Raw genomic sequence first — 17,152 nt, forward strand, 5'->3', positions numbered from 1 at the left:
TGCTTCAGGTCTGAAGGCTGTCAAAAGGGGGAAATGCAGTGGGAAGGGCTGGAGGAGCACGGGAGGAGCAGCGCGGTGCAGCAAACCACCCAGAGCACGGGGGGGAACAGGCTTGCTAGAGGCAAGCGCGCGGTAAAAATGCTAATTGTTGCCTCAGGCGCTCGGGGGCTCTCAGCGTGACCCCAAGGGTGTCACCGAAAGCCGCAGCAGTGTCACCGCAGCAGTGTCGCCGCAGCAGTGTCACCGCAGCAGTGTCGCCGCAGCAGTGTCACCGCCGGCCGTCGAGACCGGCACAGCTCAGCGCAGCTAACGAGGGGGTGTGGCCACTCCAGGCCCCGCCCCGTCTCCCATTGGCTGCTCTCGGCCCCTCCCCTGCCGCCATTGGCTGGAGCGCGGGCGGGTTTCCCGCGCGCGGCAGGGCGCGATGGCGGCGGAGCGCGCCATGGAGCTGGTGCGGGAGCTGCACCGCGCCGCCGGCGGGCACCTCCCGCCCTTCCGGGTGAGCGGGCCGGCCACCGGGAACACCGGGAACACCGGGGTGGGCCCCGCCGGCGGCCCGCTCACACCGGCTGTGTCCGCTGTTGCAGACGGACGGGCTGCGGCAGGCGCTGGAGGAGATGCGGGCGCTGTACGAGCGGAACCAGGCGGATGTGTGAGTTGGGCGCCTGGTCCCGGCGCGTCCCGCAGAGCATGGCCGGTGCTCCCCGGCCTGCAGCTCTGCTCCTACTCTTCTTTCTCCTTCTCCTCATCCTCCAGGTCCGAAGCGAAGGCGGGGCGGACGGACCTGATTTTCCTCATCCGGTTCCGGCACTGCTGCTTGCTCCGGAACCAGCGCTGCCTCCTGGCTTACCTGTGAGTGCGAGGGACAGCCGCCTGCCCTTGGGTCACCCCCGGTGGCACAGGGTCCCCAGGGGCAGGGGTTGGGACTCTCGGCCCGGGCAGCTGGCTTTTCCACGAGCCGCAAGGCAGCTGTGGAGCTGGTTCTCCTTGTGTTCATTGCTGGTACCATCACAAAGGGAAGGCTCTGCGTCCTGCTTCTTCGTAAAAGAGTTTGGATTACTGCATATCAGTGTTGCCTGGGGACGTTGCCAGCACTCACCTCAGCAGAGATGCTGCGTTTGTCCCATTTCTCCCCCTAGGTATGACCGGTTGCTGCGGATCCGAGCACTGAGGTGGGAGTATGGCAGCGTTCTGCCCAATACCATCCAGTTCCACATGTCAGCTGAGGAAGTGAGTCAGCCTTCTTTCAAACTCTTCCCCACTTTCCATTTATTCCTCCTGATGGATTATTTAGTGCAGTCAAAATTGGGTAGTATTTTTATATAATGTGACATTTAACATGCCTTTCTGTACATACTTATTTGTGTATTCATTGTGTATGGGTACAACCCTGTTAATGCCCACAGGTGGAGTGGTTCAATCGGTACAAAAAGTCTCTGGCTACCTACATGAGGTCAGTAGGAGGAGAGGAGGGACTGGACCTCACACAGGACATTAAACCTCCTAAAAGCCTGTACATTGAGGTAAGTGCAAGATCTCTGGTTTCTATGTGTAAATAAACATTTTCCTGACCATCACTTTTCTAGCATTTCATCCCCATCCCAAATCAGTTCATCAAGCAGAGCCTTTTGAGAGCACCAAAGCTTTCAGAGGACTCTGTGTTTTACTCTGCCTGCCAGCATTTTACTCCTTTAACTAAGGGCATAAAGTATGTTGAAAGATGGCATTTCTAGTCTGCAGGGCATTTGTGTTGGGGTGAGTTATCCAGTAAAAAGTTCTTGCAGAAACTTAACTAACTAGATTAACTAGAAACTGTGTTCCCTTGCTGAGGACTGTTACCTAGGAGGGGTTGTTGGTTTTTTCCAATGGACTCTTACAGAGCTGTGTTTCCACTTTGCAGGTGAGGTGTTTAAAAGACCATGGGGAATTTGAGATTGATGATGGCACCACCATCCTGTTGAAGAAGAACAGCCAGGTATCTGTGACAGGAGTGTGGTCTGTTCTCTTCCTTCCCTTCCACTCCTGTGACATCCCCCTGCTTATCCTGGCCTTGCAGCATGTCCCAGTCCTTGCACAGCTACTTGCACATACTGCAAGCTGTCTGCATGGTCCAGGCTTGAGCTCTGCCTGATCTGGCACCGTGAGGCACTGGATTTACAGCACAACAAACGGCTGGTTATATGCAGCAACAAAGCCAACAAATTCAAGGAGGGTTTTTGTGTGTTTCTGTGCAGCATTTTTTACCCCGCTGGAAATGCGAGCAGCTAATCAGACAAGGAGTCCTGGAGCACGTTCTGTCCTAAGCGTGCAGAACAGAAGGGACACTCCTGCTTGGTGGCCTGCCCACAATGGGGACTGAACTCTGGTGTGTGCAGGACTTCAGACACCTCAGTACTTCTGCAGTGGCATCCTGCCACTCCTCCTAACAGCCTTTGATGCCTTAAAACCACGTTGGTCAGCTCCTCATGAGCAAAGGGTGCATACTGGTAATGAAACAATCCTGGGAATCCAAGATAGTGGGGGAACATTATCCAAGCCCCACAGCTATAACTAGGGTTTGTTGAATGTATTTTTGTTTGGAGTAGTTCTTCGTTCATGCTGTGCATGTGGGAATAAGACACCAACTGACTGGGCTCTAGCAGCCAGGAAAGCCCCATGGTTACAAAATAAAGAATTGTTTCAGCCTCATTCTCTTGAGTTTTAAGAGTTAATGTGGTGTTCATTTGTTGCTGTTGAGCAGGTAGCAGAGTAATGAATGCATCGGTTTTCAGTGGTAAGAAGGAATGATTTTTATTGTTTTGATTTCATCACATATATAGAGTTTTCAAAAGTCACCCAGATTGGTCAGTCAGAAGCTTTTCCCCAGGCCTGATTGGCCAGGCCTGCACTGCCCAAGTTCTGGGACACTGTTTCAAAAACATCCAAACTTTATCTTTATTTACAAAACACAAGAAAACTTCTCATGGGAAAAACTGTGCTAGCCACATTCATTCAGCACTCTGATCTCCAGCAAAACCCATCTCCATCCTGCAGTGTGATGTTTTTTTAAGTGTCTCAGTGGAACTGCTCCTCCAAGTGTCAAATAAGGCTGCACAAGCTTCTTTCCAGGATTAGACAATAAGCCTCATCTCCCATCAGAGACCCATAAATGTTTCTTGAGGTGCTGTGTGAATGATCATTACAGTCTGGGTCATGGGCCTGGGTTTCTCCCAGTGTGCTTGGGCTGTGCCTCTGTTCCTCTGAAGAATCTCCTATCCCAGAGCATTGCTCTGGCAGGATCTAGGGGCTGTTTGGAGTAAGGGTGGGAAAGGGAGTAGAGGGTTTTAAGGATTCCAGTTAGCACAAAACCAGAACAAGGCTAAAGAGCTGCTTTCTCTGTGTGGTTTTCCTAATGGAGCTGCTCAGCTCTTGCACAGTGTCAGAGAGAACACTGCAAAAACATTAGCTCTGGGTAAGGCTAGAGGTTTTGGATCCCAGGCTCAGGCTTTTAAGAGGCCTAGAGTCTCCTAGACCCTAAAAGTGCAGCAACTATTGGGGAAGGTTATTGCAATACAAAGCAGACTGGGGATGGCAGGAGGTGCTGTAAGATTACAAACATTTTAATGCCACAACACAGCTTTCCTGCTCAGAGTGAGCCAGGCACAGAGACCTGCAAGCCCTTCTGCCCTGGCTTTTGAGGTTTAACTGTGACTCCTAACATCAACCTTCTGCAGAGGGAGAGCACCTGCATCATCACCAAACACTGCCCAAAAAAATCCTGAGAGATGGCTGTCCTGAGACAGACCTGACATAACAGCACACTGCCACTGAGAAAGGCACCAAAGCTGCTGCTTTCAGTTGGAAAGTTCAGCTATCTGCAGGACCAATTTCCTTAAAGGACTCTGGGCTTCCCATCTTCTGTTTTCTGCACAGGAAAATCCTGGCAAGACCAGAGAGGACAAAGCTGATTTCCCAACCCAGCTGTACCTCCCATTCTGCACCTGACCAACCCTGGCCAGGACCAGGGGCTGCCCCTGCAGATGTCTCATCACCCACTCAGAGATGCTGGTGTGATTTTTCCAATAAGCTGCTTCAGAGCTGAGGCTTGCTCCTCCAACAGCTGGTTCTTCTCCTCCATGCTCTTATGCTTCAGCTCAGCAGCTTGCAGGGTCATTTCAAACCTCCTGTTCTCTCCACGGAGCTCTTCAATCAATAGTTTGTTCCTGGACAGTTGGGCCTACAGCAGGGACAGGAAGCTTCAGGTTCAGCATCCCATGCAGGGGCAGGAGATGGGCAGGGACATGCAGCACTGGCCCCTCTTGCACTCACCTGGGCATCCCTGAGCTGAGCTGCCCTCTCTGTCAGCACAGCTTCAGCATTCCTCAGACTGCATTCCAGCCCCTCTGCTTGCTCCACAGCTGCCTGCAGCAGATGCTCATGTTCCTCCTGCAGCGGGCAAGAAAGCCTGTCTTTGAGTTGTCCCAGCACTCTCCTGGCCCCTGGCAACCCTAAACTTGTACAATTCCCCAGGGCCCTGTTCATAGACCCTCACACTCCTTGAAGCAGAGCAGGGGAGCATCATCAGAGGTGCAGGATACAAAGAACAGTGGGACAGATGTCTAGAGCAGTACAATCTTTCCTAGGTCTGCACCCAACCAGTTTTAAGACAAGGTACAGATTTTCCAGCAATGTTTTCTATAAAAATAAGCCATTGGCCTCCCCTCTCCCAGTCATGTCCAGGAAAGCTCACGGAGAGACATAATCTCCTTGGATGCAGTCCTTGGGCCTGCTCATTATAATTCCTCAGGTTATAATTTGCTCTACCTTTGCCCAGAAGACAAACTCACTACACCCCAACACCTGGTTGCTCAGTGCCCTAGAGATAAACCTACCTGTTTAAGTGCAGGGTGGCAACTGGGTTCATGAAAAATTAAAGCTGAATTTGAAGGTAAGTGCATTTTCCATGTGGGTTCTTTATGTATAGCATCTTCCACCCAAACCTCTGGTGGCTTCAAGCACAGCTGCTTTCCAGGCTGCTAGGCTAGCAGTGTTCCCTTCACAGGACCCTTGACTGAGCTCCTGCAATTCCCTGCTTACCTGGATCCTGACCAGCTGCCTGCATGTTTGCTCAGCCTGCTGCTGGATCCTTTCCTGGAGCTGCTGAGTCTTGCATTGTTCCTCTCTCAAGGTGTTTTGCAGCTGCTCAAACTGCTTCTTTGGCACCATGTTGTTTATCTGGGCCTTGGCCTGCTGCAACTGCAGAGCATGCTGGGTCTGGGCCAGGCTCAGGCTTGCTTTGGCTTCCAAAAGCTGTAACACAGAAAGGTTGACAGCTGGTTGCAGCTTTGAGCCAACAATGAGACAGGTCCAGGGTGTGTTTTGGGGAGAGCAGAGGCTAGGTAGCACCCTCAGCTCTCACACCAGCATGGCCACAGCAGAGCTGCAGGACTATGGGAGTGGTGCTCACTGGGCAGCCTGCAAGGGACTGAGAGCATTGAGAGCTGCAGGAGGAGAAACAGAGACCTTTTGCTGAGAAATACTCCCCTTGCTGAGTAGCGAGCAGCAGGAGTTGCTGGAGGGATCCTCTGGGAGGGAATCCCAGCAAGGATTCCCCAAGGGCCACAAGGGCAAGAGACAGAGGGGGTTGCTCACCTGGGTTCTCAGATATATCGATACCAGGCTAGCTGTGATGCACTATGTGTCCTCTGTTTCCTGTAACCAGCAGAGGGCAAACCTGGTACTGGGAAATAGGTCTGGTCCAGCTTTGTACTAGGGCTGCCTAGGGGATGGCTGGCATGGGTGAGCTGTACTTTGGAAAGCCAGCCCTCAGGGTAGAAGGCAGATAGACATTAACACATTGGAAGGTTTCTCACATTGGCTTTTCTCTCTCTTTGTCCTGGTGATCCTAGTTACTCTGCTCTGACCACCTTGTTTCCCTTCCCTCAGACAAACCCTGTCTGGCTGCTGTCATCCCTGCCCAACCCATACCTGATCCTACCATTCTTCCAGCTCTTCTGTCAGCTGAGCCACGGGAAACCACATGGGCACCCCTGTGTGAGCCACCTCCTCTCAGCCTCCATTCCCTCTGCCCAGCCAGCTTGCACAGGACAAGGACAGAGGGACTATCACAGGGGCAACTGCCAGCAAGGACCTGTCCCAGCTGCACTTGAACTGGCTTCAGCCATATCTGAGCAGGAGGGAGAATCCTTTGTCCCCCACAAAGAGGAAGAGGACAACTTTCTTCTGACATGGGAAGATGTCCAGCACAGCCCCAGGCAGGGCAATATGAACATCACAGAGACCACTCAGCAGCCTGCCACCAAATGAAGGACACTCACCTTTTCCTGCGAGGCCTGGAGCTGCTGTTGGAGCAGCTCCATCTCCATCCAGCACGCTGCATGCCTCTGCTGGTGCTCCAGCCTTGCAGCAATCTCTGCTCCTTGTAGCCACTCAGCTTCCACAAGCCTCTGGCTCTGCAGCTGGGCAGTGCCAGGGCCATCTCTGTGACCAGCCTTGTGCTCAGGGGGCTCACAGCCCAGCTGATGCCTCTCAACATCTGGGTGAGAGAGCTCCTCCTTGCCCTTGTCATTCTGGAAAAGGTTGAGAAAAAAAACCAAAAAACAAATCATGCACAAAGGCTTGGGGTGGGAACAGAGGCAACAAAGACTGAAATGTCCAACAGCCTGGGAGCATGTGGGTTTGATTCTGGGAGTGAGAAAAATCTCTGCTAGAAAAAGTTAAAGTAGTGAAAGTCATTAAAGACCTTCCATTCTGTAAGACCTTCAGTGGCTTTTATCACACAGGTTTTCATGGCTTTACAAGATGAAGCTGGTTCTTCAAAGCAAGACTGGGTTTGAATCTTTGAAACAAACATTTTTGCTCTCCTCTATGAGCATGTACAGTTTTTATCTTTCTAAATCCTTCAGCCAAGAGCCTGTCAGTTGGGGTTAAAGGCTTCTTACAAGTGCTGTTAACTCTGCTATTTCAGCCAGCTCCTCCACCTTCTCTCTACCCAACTCACTCCCATGCTTCCTGCTGGGAAAAGGAAAATCATCAGCCTCAGGCCAGAAAGCAGCAAAGCATGGCCCCCCAGAGGAGAGCCCTGTTTTGGGTAGTCCCACATCTGGTTTTGGCCTGCAACAGGAAGCTAAGCCAAGCCAAAACAGGTATGAATGACCCTGAATTCATTCAGTAACGAGTCTGTCCCAACAGGTGACTAAGCCCAGCCCAGGGCAGACAGCCTGGGGACATCCAAACTCCTGCAACACTGTCAGAGGCCTAACAGTCAAGGGATGAAGAACAGTGGGAGGAACAGCTTAGGGATCATCCACACCACAAGACTGTCTCTCCTTGGATTTATGGCTCAATAGGTGACCCCAGTACCTATCTAAAGTTCCCTAAGGAAGAAATCCATCCCATGTTAAATCTTCAGCAAGCTGCTCTCCAGCAACCAGCACAGGTCTCTCATGCAGGGAGAGACACCAGAGTGAGAAAACCATGCACAAGGCCCATTTACTTCAGCAACCTATGCTGGCTCCCTGATATCTTCCAATTTGGTTTCCAATGACAGCAAGGACTAAAGAAACCTGAGAAAAAACCTTCCAATAACTCAGGCAAAACGTGGGGACAATCAAGAGACATTAGTAGAGAAGGTGCAGGTCTTCAAGGGAAGGGAAATAAAGGGGAATAAGGACAAACAGCATCAGACTGAATTTATGTGGCTTCCAGGTGGCTAAAATTGTTTTGCAGTCCTGGCAAGGAGTGGATACAAAGTGCTTTGACTCATTAAGACACATCAAGACTTCATTACAGGACAACGAGGCGCTGAGCCCAACCCCTCAACTGCAAAAAAAGCAGTATCTGGAGAAATCAGCTCGTTTGTGAGGCCTCTGTGATTTCACAGTGCTGGACACAACAGCTGCTGTTAGAAAATCCAGAGAACATAGCTACTGTTAAAGTGCTCTGCACCATCATGCTGTTAAGCAGCCTTGTGTCTCACAAGGCATCTGCTTTTTTTTTTTCTTTTGCAGCAGCACATTAGTTCTGCAAACTGCCTTTGCACTCAAACCTGACACGCTCTTGAGCTCTGGGTTCATTTTCCAACTACTGCATGACATCTTTGTGCTGCATCAGCTCCAGTTTCAACCTGATCCTCTCCAGCTCTATTTTGACAGCTTGAATGTCATGTTTCCTCCTATGCTGTTACAGCACTCTGTCTCCTAGAGCCTTTTTTCCTCCTTTTCTTGCCCTGCAGGTCAGGTCTATGTCCTGAGATGCTACTCTGTCTGCTGTGTGAAGGCATTTAACTTTGCACACTCTGCCTCCTTCCCAAGCACATCCTCTTGTCTATCGTGATTCCATTTCTCACTGACAAATGCTTTCCACTTTTGCTCCAGCTTCTAGCTTGAACAGGCCATTTGTTACAACAAACATCTGGGAGACACCAACAATATGCTGGAGATGCAATACAAAGGGGGTTTTATGTTGCAAAGTCAAGGCAATTTGTTAAACTTTACAGAAAGTCCCCACACCTTTTGCATTTTTCAAAGAGTCACACCTATCACATCTTTTCCAACAACTCTGAAAGCTCCCCACTGCAGTCAGTCCATCTGCCATTCACCAGAGATAAAACAGCTTAAATGCCTTGTATCCCTGTTATTTGGGTTTGTTTTCCTGGTACATCACAGACTTCAGCCAAGTCACCTCCTTTCTCCTTCACCTACCCCATATCTCAGCCCTAAAACAGGGATAATGACCTAACAAAATCCTCTGCTTGTGTATTGTCAAGAGGAACTCTGCTCCCAAAGGGAGACACAGCAGGGAAGAGGCAGGAGGGAGGGAAGATAAGGAGTTATTCAGTGACAACCTCATTCTTTCAAATGCCAGTCTGTTTTGGCTATATAGAAAAATTTAAGACATTTTTTACTTCCATCTAGCAAGTAGGGGCATCTTTGCAGAAGGACCAAAAGAGAGGTAATAAGAAAACATTAATGAAAGTTCTCTTATATCTCTATTTTAAGATGCAAGGCACTTATGTTAGGGCACTGCCTCTAACACAACCTTGTAGAACTTGCAGGGAAATGTACTCTTGAAATAAAAGCACTCATGTAAGGGGAGTTTAAATGTCTCACTTCAAACAGCTGCAGCCCTGCAATACTGCCCAGATTTTCTTCCAAATTAAAACAGCTCTCCAGCCTGGAAAATCAGCCCAGCCTATTCTGGCATGAGCAGGAGATGCACCCCTAATCTTCTGCTTAGCCCCAGAAAGAGAACAGTGCCAGACCTCAGGCTCAGTCTGTCCTTGTGCTGTATCTTTTTCTTTTCTCTCCTGGTCTAGCTGCTGCCCTGGATGGCAAATCTCTTCAGTGTGGTGCTGTCCCACCCTGGGCTGCTCCATCTCAAACCTCTCCTCCAGCTCCAGGCTCCATTCACATTTTTGCTCTTTCAGGCTATTAATTACAGCCCAGTACTTTACAACTGTTTCTTCCAGATTTTTTTTCTGGTCTTCCATCTTGCGCATCTCAGCCTTTAAGCTTTCCTCACTGTCCTTCCTCTCTCTCTCTCAGAGTTTTTCCACACTAAGTCTATTTCTTCCAGATGATAGTTTATCTGCTTGAAGGAGATAGGATTTGGGTATTAGCACCATGCTCCTGAGAGCTTTCCTCTCCTCCAATAGCTCCAATTCAGACCAATCTATTGGCTCCACTCTACAGGGGACTCTCTTCAGGCAGTTCTGGTCCCTACTGAACTTAGGGCAACAATCAGTCTCTAACAAGCAGATACCAGCGGGTCCCATTTCTTGCCAGCAAGCAGCAGAGTTCTCCCCATTTGTCTTGTTTGCAAGGAACCCCAGAGAGGAGAAGGGAGAGGCTAGGGCATCATCTGCCACTGTTCCTCATATCCCTCCTCCACTGCAGAGGGGTTCCTTGTCAGGATGTGGTGATGAGAAGCTGCTGCTCCCCATAGCTTTCCTGGGAACACCAGAAACTCCAGGATTTGATGTGCACAAAAGCAGGACTATAAAGCAGGCAGAAGATCTGTAGGCAGCTTTGTGCTCCTTGAACTGTTCTGTCACCTGTGTGGCACTTTAGGATTTTCTCTTGCAGTGCTGCAACAGAAACCCAGCAAGGATCACTGACCTCTCAGTTCAGCAGCAGCAGGAGGAGTAAATGTGGAAACTGAGTATTCAGAGCTGTCTAAAGAGGGGGTGGGCTCACACTGTCACCTCAGAGCAAACAGGTTAGAAGTGTGTTGTTGCAAGCCCAGGGCAACAGGGCTCTGATACAGCCCGTGCCATCAGGAGACACCTGGCTGCTTCACATCTAGGTCCTGTCCCTGGTTTTACTGTGACAGCAACACAGTGATCTCTGGTTCCCCACAAGACCCACACAAACATTTCACAAGGTGACAGTGATTTCCACAAAGCCTTTGCCAGCCAGTGAGGGCTCCAAACCCTCCTACCAGCTAAGATAGGCTGGAGAAGCACATGAAATAGCCCCACACGAGTGATGACCACCCTGCTCCCCAGGCTGAACTCTCTCTCCAGCAACCCTACTGGAGCAGACCTCTCATCAGTCACACTGTAGCAGTTGTGCTTGCCAAACAGCCAGGACATCTCCCCCCATCCCACTCACCTTGGTTTCCAGCTGCACTTTCAGGTCCTGCAGCTGCTCTTGGAGCTGCTCCTCTGGGAGTGACATCTCTGTAAACACAGAAGAGGGAACAAGAGGGCTTGGAGAGGGGTGTGCTGGCAGAGAGGAGCACCTAGGATAGGCCTACAAGACAGGACCAACCAGAATGGCTGCAGCTCCACCCAGTCCATACAACCCCAAGAGATGGAGATTCCCCATCTATCTGGCAACCAGTCCCAGGGCTGCATCACCCCTCTTGGCCAAAAGCTTTTACCTAGTGCTCAGCTTGAATCTGCCAACACACAGTTTGGGACTACTTCTTCTTTTCCCCATCTCCATCCTACCCACCACCCATCTTCTCCTTCTTCCCTCCCATGGCTGCCCAGGTCCAGAACTGGAAGCAGTAGCTCAGGCACAACAAGCCTCCCCACACTCCCATGTAAACTAGGATCCAGAGGGAATTTTATTTGTGCTGAGAAGATGGGCACTGAGCCCTCCTGCAAGTTACCTCCTGCTGGCAGTCCTCCCTCAGCCCTGCTCTCCTGCAGCTGGAGGCGCAGCCTTTGCAGCTCCCTTCGCAGCACTCTGTTCTGGTCGTGCAGCACCTGAAACAAACACTGCTCAGCACACAGGACAAAGCTCCTGCAGCATGAGGAAGAGCATGAAAGGTCTCCCCCAGCCCCAGCACAGGGGGATTTTAATTCCTTCCCAAGCAAAGGCAGGCATGAGAGCATTTGGAAGAGCCAAAGAAAAAATATAGCCCCAGACCACGAAGACCACCACCACTGGGCACTGTAAAGCCCAAAGCAACTGCCCCTGAAAGCAAAAGCACACAAAACCAGGGGGGTTTGCAGAGGGCTGGACCTCCTGACACCCTCCTGATCCAAACAACCAGAGCTAGATTCCAGCACAAAAGAAACATCATGATCTCAGCATGGGTAAAGGATAAACCCGAGTGATTGCCTTCACAGGGGCAGGTGAAGCCTGAAGATCAAATATTTCCATCCATCAGCATTCTCATGGACAATTCTGGGGCTGCTCAACAGGAGGAAAAATTGCAGCATCAAGCATATTCAACCCTCTGGTGCCACCTGGAGCAATGCTGCACAAGACAGTGCTCCAGAATGTTCGCCTTCAATTACAGGTTCAAGAGGGGCTGCCTGATGCATCCATGGAATGGCTTTGCTCAAAGTCTGCATTTCAGCCCTTGCTGGGGGGATGTGACTGTCACAGTCTCTGCTCAGCAGTGCTCCCCAGCCAGACACAGCACTTGGGAACAAATGGGAAATATGACAAGCACAGGACTCAAAGAACAGAGACCCCAACAACATGCAAGATACACAAGTTACTTAAAGATGGGAGAAGGGAAACAGATGCTGTGCTCATGCCCCAGAGAGCCCCAAGCCCTGGGAAGGAGCACAACAAGCTTCAGGAGATACAATACACACAGCACCAATTCTTGGACCACACACACTCCAGAAATCTGGACTGGCTCACCTTGACTCTCTAGCAGAGTCCAGCAGGAACAAGTTTTGTTGGGTTTATTAAAGTGGGGGCAAGGAGAAGGAAGGGAAAAACAAAAAGATAGAAGACTTTAGCTGTTAACATGCTTTCCAAATAAGGAGAACAGCTTTCTCCTTGTGCTCAAGAAGAAATCCAACAGAGCCAAGGGTGGTCTGTCCTTCACAACAGAGGTACATGGCTCCCTAACAAAATAATCCATGGCTACATGCAGGGATGAATTTACAATCCACGCCTACACTCCCCTGCCAAAATCCCAGCAAGGCAAACAATCCATGGAGGGCTTCAGGAGTGAGGAGACAGGTTCTGAGCAAGGCAAGAGGGATCCCTCTGCCTTATGATCAGCTCTGCCTCCTCCCAGTCCCCCAGAGCAAAGTCCCCAAGAGATGTGCTGCAGAGAGCAGCACTGTCACACCAGCACTGCTGGGGAGCTGCCCACACATACCTGGCACTGCCGCTCGTACTCCAGGACAATCTCGGCAAAGCGCTCGCTCTGCTGCAGGAACTCTGGGCTGTGGGGCTCCCCCTGCTCCAGCTGCACAAGCACAAGGAAACACTTCTCATCAAGAGAATTATCACCTCTCCAAATGGAGGGTAAAAAGCTCTACTGAATCACTGGGGTCATGATGCTACACCCATAGATTCAACAGAAGGTTCTCTATGGGAAACATCACCTGTGGGATGGGTCAGAAAGAGGAGGAAAAACATTTTTTTCCATATGTGAGACACCAAACTACAGGCAGGTATTCCTGCCTAACAAGATCACAGACTCATTTCTTTCCCCAGATTCCTTTTAGGAGTGGAAGATACTAAAACAAACCTTTCACTTCAAAACTAGTGACAAATAAAACTTTCCTGGAAACCAAACTCTAAAGTTTTCGCTTGAAGATTGCAGATTTGTAGAATTCTCTGCAACTGCAAACTTTCCTCACCCCTTTTTTTTCTCCCCCCAAGCTTTCCACGTTTTCATTAAATGTGCAGAGGACCTTACAGAGGGGGAGACCATAGCAAGTGACCCAAAATATGAAGATCAATTTTTTTATGAGTTCCTGAAAAGTTCCTATTTAATTGCAACACAGAAAGGTTACCTTATCCTTCACAATGTGGTTGAGTTCTTTTTGCAGCTCCAACACCATTTCCTCAGAGGCTGACAGTTTCTCAGCCATCTCTGTGACCTTGTTTTGCAGCTGTGTGTTCTCCTGCAGATAAAATGGAGATTTCCTTGATGCAGAGGGTCCTGACATGGCAGGATGGGTTTATCAGCCACAGGTCCTCAGCAGGAAGCTGTAGAACAATTGGTACATCAGAATGCCAAATACAGCACAGCTCCCAGGACATCCTGGACAAAGGCAGCAAGTCCTGTGTTATCTCCACCTGTACTTCTACACTGAACAGAACTGGGGTAATCCCAGGCATGCAGACACCATCACCTCTGCTTTTAGCACAATTTTAGCTTTGGTCATTGTGTTTTCAGGTGTTCCCAAGGGCCAAACCACTCCCTACAGACAACACAGCAGTTTAGTAATGTCATGGTAAAGTAACAAGCTCTGTATTTAATGCAGTAGTATGGATGTGGCTGATGCTTCTGCACAAAATTCCTGTTCTCCCCAACAAGAGCAATGTGAACCATCTATATTTGTCACCACCTCTGCTTTGCCACCTCTGAAAGAGCGAAGATGTTTCATGCAGGGCAGTTTTACTTACCTTCATCACATGGTTCAGCCTCCCTTGCAGGTTGGCCTCTTTGCCCTGGAGGAGCTGTGTATCAGCCTCCAGCTTTGCCTGGTGACTCACTGCTTGCTGCAAAAGCAGCTCTTTTGCCTCTATTTCTGCCTGAAAATCCCTGGGGGGAGAAAAGCAACATGGTTGGGACAGACAGAGCATGTTCCTGGATGGCCATAAGGTACAGACACCTCCTCTCTCCATGCACAAAGCAGGAGATGAGAGCTTGGTTGGAAGGATGCTGAGACCACAGGGGGTGAAGGGGGGTCTTCAAGGACTTTCCTGCCACTGACACATTGGCAAAACAAGTGGGAGATTCAAAAGGGAGACTGGGATGAAAGGGAGAGGCTCTGGGCACATTTTCTCCACCCCAGCAAAAGAACCCCTCCTACCTGAGCTTGCTCTGGGTGTGCTCAAGAGCAACATACTGCTCATCCAGCTCCCTGCCCAGCTGCAGGCAGTGTCTCTCTGCTTTCTCCAAACTGAGCCTCGCCTTGTCCCTCTCCCTGGCAATCTGCCTCACCTGGGTCCTGCAGACACAACCAGGAGGGCATTAAGAGCCACGTCCTGCACCCCACAGAGGGGTCCTCCTCACAGGGAGCTGAACCCTCACCAGAGGCACTGCAGTTTGTATTCGTAGGAGGTGACAGCTGCATGCTGAAGGCCTCTCCTGGGGACCATGAGTGTGTTGTCCAAATCTGCAGGCAGCCCTGCCAGGCTCATTTGCTCCTCCGTGCTGCTGCTCCGCCTCTGGAAGGACAGCACAGATTGAGATCACTTCCTCCCTCTTCTAACAATTCCAACGGGATTTCTGTAGTTACACCATCTGACCTCCCTCCAGTCTTTCAAAAATGCCCTCCCATCTCACAGATAAACCCAGATCACATCCACCCCAGATTTTCCCCAGCCTTGGGGTGACCAAACCCATCCTGAACCTGGCTGCAAGTGCTTCTCCCACCCCAGGCAGTTACTCACTTCACCCACCACCACCAATCCAGGCTGCACCAGGGACCCTGAAGATCTCCTCTAAGTTCTTCCAGGGCTCAGGTGGCAATGACAAGTTGAGGCTTGGCAAATCCAGGACTTTGCTGATGCTGGAGAAGTGATGTGGGCCCAGGTAGCTTGGCCAGAAGGACAGGCTGCTTCCCTGAGTGTTCCTCTCTGATGCTGACGGAAAAAACAGCCGGGATAAGTCAGTGGAGCCAAACTGGCCAAGGAAAATTGATGGGTTTTGATACCAAAAGGAAACTTCAGAGACCAAGTCAATATTGAAGAACATTTTAGAAACAACCCCAAGCTGCCAGGAGGGAAATGTCCTGAGCTGCCCTCACAGCAGCTAGAAGGAGTAGGTTTGCAGGCACAGACCATTCAGTTTGGTCTCCCTGCTAACCCATCAACACCCAGTATCCACAGAAAGACCAACACTGAAAGTTATATGTCTTAAAGGGTCTTGTGAAAACTGTCAGATGGGGACTGCCAGCCAACATTGTGTTTGACCAAAAGGCAGAACCCAGAATGCTGATACAGAACTCATAACATCTCCAAAGGCACCAGTTTCATACCAGGTTTGGTATGAAATTGGTGCCTATGTTCAGAGAGCTGTTACCTCAAAGTCTTAAGCCCAAAGAACCTGAAACAATTATTTTTCCATTTTTTTGCTCAAGATCCTGGACGGAGCTGTCCTGCTTGCCAGGGTAATTAGAGATTTACTTCCACCTTAGCACATTAACATGAAGTTACTTCAAAAACACTTGCAAATACCTTGCCAGTCCTTGGAATTGAAAGCACTAAGGACAAAGAAGTATTTTACATCAAACAAAGAAAATGTGGATGAGGCTTGTTCATGCACTAAAAAGAGGATGATCTGTGTCACATGTCCATGAGATGTGCAGAGATGCTGGCACTCCTGAGGTCAATATTGGGGTGACTTTTTCCTCTGCTAGGATGTGCATCCCTCTCCCTCCCAAAAACAGATGAGGCTCAACAGCCCTCTGTTGTCCTGTACCACCATCCCACACCACCTATGCAGGGACTGCTCCTACTCAGGCAGTTCCCAACAGAACCTTTCAGTCACCATGCAGCTGCAGTACAGACAATAGCTAAAAACTGACTGACAAGTGAAGAACTCTCCCCAGGTCACCACCCTCAGATGCCTGGCTGATGTCTATGAAATCAGCCCCATGTGAAAAGAAACATCTCAGCCTGAATTGTTCTCAGTAAAACCTATTCCTCAGCCTCCCCCACCTTTTTTTTGGAGGGTGGGGCGGAGGGAAATAGATGGAGAAACCTTTCTAAGTGTGTGATGTCGGCTCGTGCCTGAAACTGTGTAGGGAACTGGCAATGCCTTACTGTTCCTTACCCAAAGTTAACGCAAGTCACCTCATGGAGCTGCAGATCAAGGCCATCAACCACGATCCCTTTTACAAACTCATCCCACGGAGTGCTGAGCCTCGGCTGCTTGGGAGACACTGACATACAAATGGGATTGCGCATCCGCAGGGACGCAGGCACTGCAGGATCGGCCCGGTTCGGCTCGGCTCGGCTCGGCCCTGCTCGGCTCGGCTCGGCTCGGCTCGGCCCCGCTCGGCTCGGCTCGGCCCCACCTCCCCCGGCCCTCCCGCCACACGCATGCGCAGAGCGCGCCCACCTCCCGTGCAAGCCCCGGATGCAATTCCTGCGGTGAATTGGGAAGAGCATCGCCGGGAGACAGAGAGGGAGTTGATTGTGCCCCTGTAGTTAGCCCTGGTGAGGCCGCTTTTGGAGTGCTGTGCCCAGTTCTAGGCTCCTCAGGGCGGGAAGGACAAGGAGCTACTGGAGAGGGACCAGCGGAGGGCGACAAAGATGACTGTGGGCCTGGCCCATCTCTCCTGGGGAAAGGCTGAGGGAGCTGGGCCTGTTTAGTCTGGAGAGAAAACTGATCTCATCAATGCGTACAAATAACTCCAAAGCGGGTGACCAGAGCACAGTGCCAGGCTCTTTGCAGTGGCGCCCAGCGACAGGACAAGGAGCAACAGCCATAAAGTAAAACACAAGAAGTTCCACCTCAGCTTGAGGAACAACTTCTCCGCGCTGAGCGTGCCAGGGCACTGCAACAGGCTTCCCAGGGAGGTGATGGAGTGTCCCTCGCTGGCGGCATTCCAGCCCCACCGGGGCTCGTCCCCGTGTCTCCGGGGCGGGATGCTCTCCCTCGTGCCCCCCCGAGCCCCGGCCATCCCGCCCTGCCGTGCGCGCGCCCCGCGCGGCCTCACGCACACCACGCGCGCGGCGCGCCCCGCCCCGCGTCACTCCCGCCCCGCGCA

The 17,152-nt window shown here is 50.9% G+C and overlaps 2 protein-coding genes across 8 annotated transcripts; one reads left to right on the top strand and one right to left on the bottom strand.

Annotated features, from left to right (window-relative positions):
• The first annotated feature begins 360 nt into the window (after nt 1–360).
• On the top strand, nt 361–2,688 carry GINS1 (GINS complex subunit 1). The gene is made up of 7 exons (XM_085054410.1): nt 361–499; nt 588–652; nt 757–852; nt 1,140–1,230; nt 1,407–1,523; nt 1,901–1,975; nt 2,235–2,688. The coding sequence occupies exons 1-7, from the start codon at nt 425–427 to the stop codon at nt 2,301–2,303; spliced, it is 588 nt and encodes a 195-aa protein (XP_084910536.1). The 5' UTR covers nt 361–424; the 3' UTR covers nt 2,304–2,688.
• An 890-nt stretch (nt 2,689–3,578) lies between these two features.
• On the bottom strand, nt 3,579–17,084 carry LOC146439037 (uncharacterized). Of its 7 annotated transcripts, none has more exons than XM_085054412.1 (14): nt 16,233–17,082; nt 14,829–15,020; nt 14,467–14,603; nt 14,246–14,383; nt 13,836–13,974; nt 13,220–13,330; nt 12,577–12,666; nt 11,119–11,215; nt 10,614–10,681; nt 6,318–6,569; nt 5,077–5,289; nt 4,309–4,425; nt 4,036–4,216; nt 3,579–3,919 (listed from the first exon to the last, which is right to left on the bottom strand). In XM_085054412.1, the coding sequence occupies exons 3-14, from the start codon at nt 14,574–14,576 to the stop codon at nt 3,834–3,836; spliced, it is 1,602 nt and encodes a 533-aa protein (XP_084910538.1). In that variant the 5' UTR covers nt 14,577–14,603; nt 14,829–15,020; nt 16,233–17,082; the 3' UTR covers nt 3,579–3,833. The 7 variants fall into 7 exon arrangements, with proteins under 7 accessions (XP_084910538.1, XP_084910539.1, XP_084910537.1 ...); XM_085054413.1 differs by having other exon boundaries at nt 14,838–15,020; nt 16,213–17,082; XM_085054411.1 differs by having other exon boundaries at nt 16,213–17,082.
• Nucleotides 17,085–17,152: the final 68 nt, after the last annotated feature.

This window comes from Lichenostomus cassidix, chromosome 3, assembly GCF_008360975.1.
Source record: "Lichenostomus cassidix isolate B80296 chromosome 3, HeHo_3.0, whole genome shotgun sequence".
Taxonomy (NCBI): Eukaryota; Metazoa; Chordata; class Aves; order Passeriformes; family Meliphagidae; genus Lichenostomus; species Lichenostomus cassidix.

Coding starts and splice junctions, on each gene's coding strand:
- GINS1 (XM_085054410.1), top strand. CDS start 425: ATGGCGGCGGAGCGCGCCATGGAGCTGGTGCGGGAGCTGCACCGCGCC. Junction 1,231..1,406: donor TCCACATGTCAGCTGAGGAA/GTGAGTCAGCCT, acceptor TAATGCCCACAG/GTGGAGTGGTTCAATCGGTA. Junction 1,976..2,234: donor TGTTGAAGAAGAACAGCCAG/GTATCTGTGACA, acceptor GTTTCTGTGCAG/CATTTTTTACCCCGCTGGAA.
- LOC146439037 (XM_085054412.1), bottom strand. CDS start 14,576: ATGAGCCTGGCAGGGCTGCCTGCAGATTTGGACAACACACTCATGGTC. Junction 13,331..13,835: donor GGCTGAACCATGTGATGAAG/GTAAGTAAAACT, acceptor TTTTATCTGCAG/GAGAACACACAGCTGCAAAA. Junction 6,570..10,613: donor AAGTGCAGCTGGAAACCAAG/GTGAGTGGGATG, acceptor AACCTTTTCCAG/AATGACAAGGGCAAGGAGGA.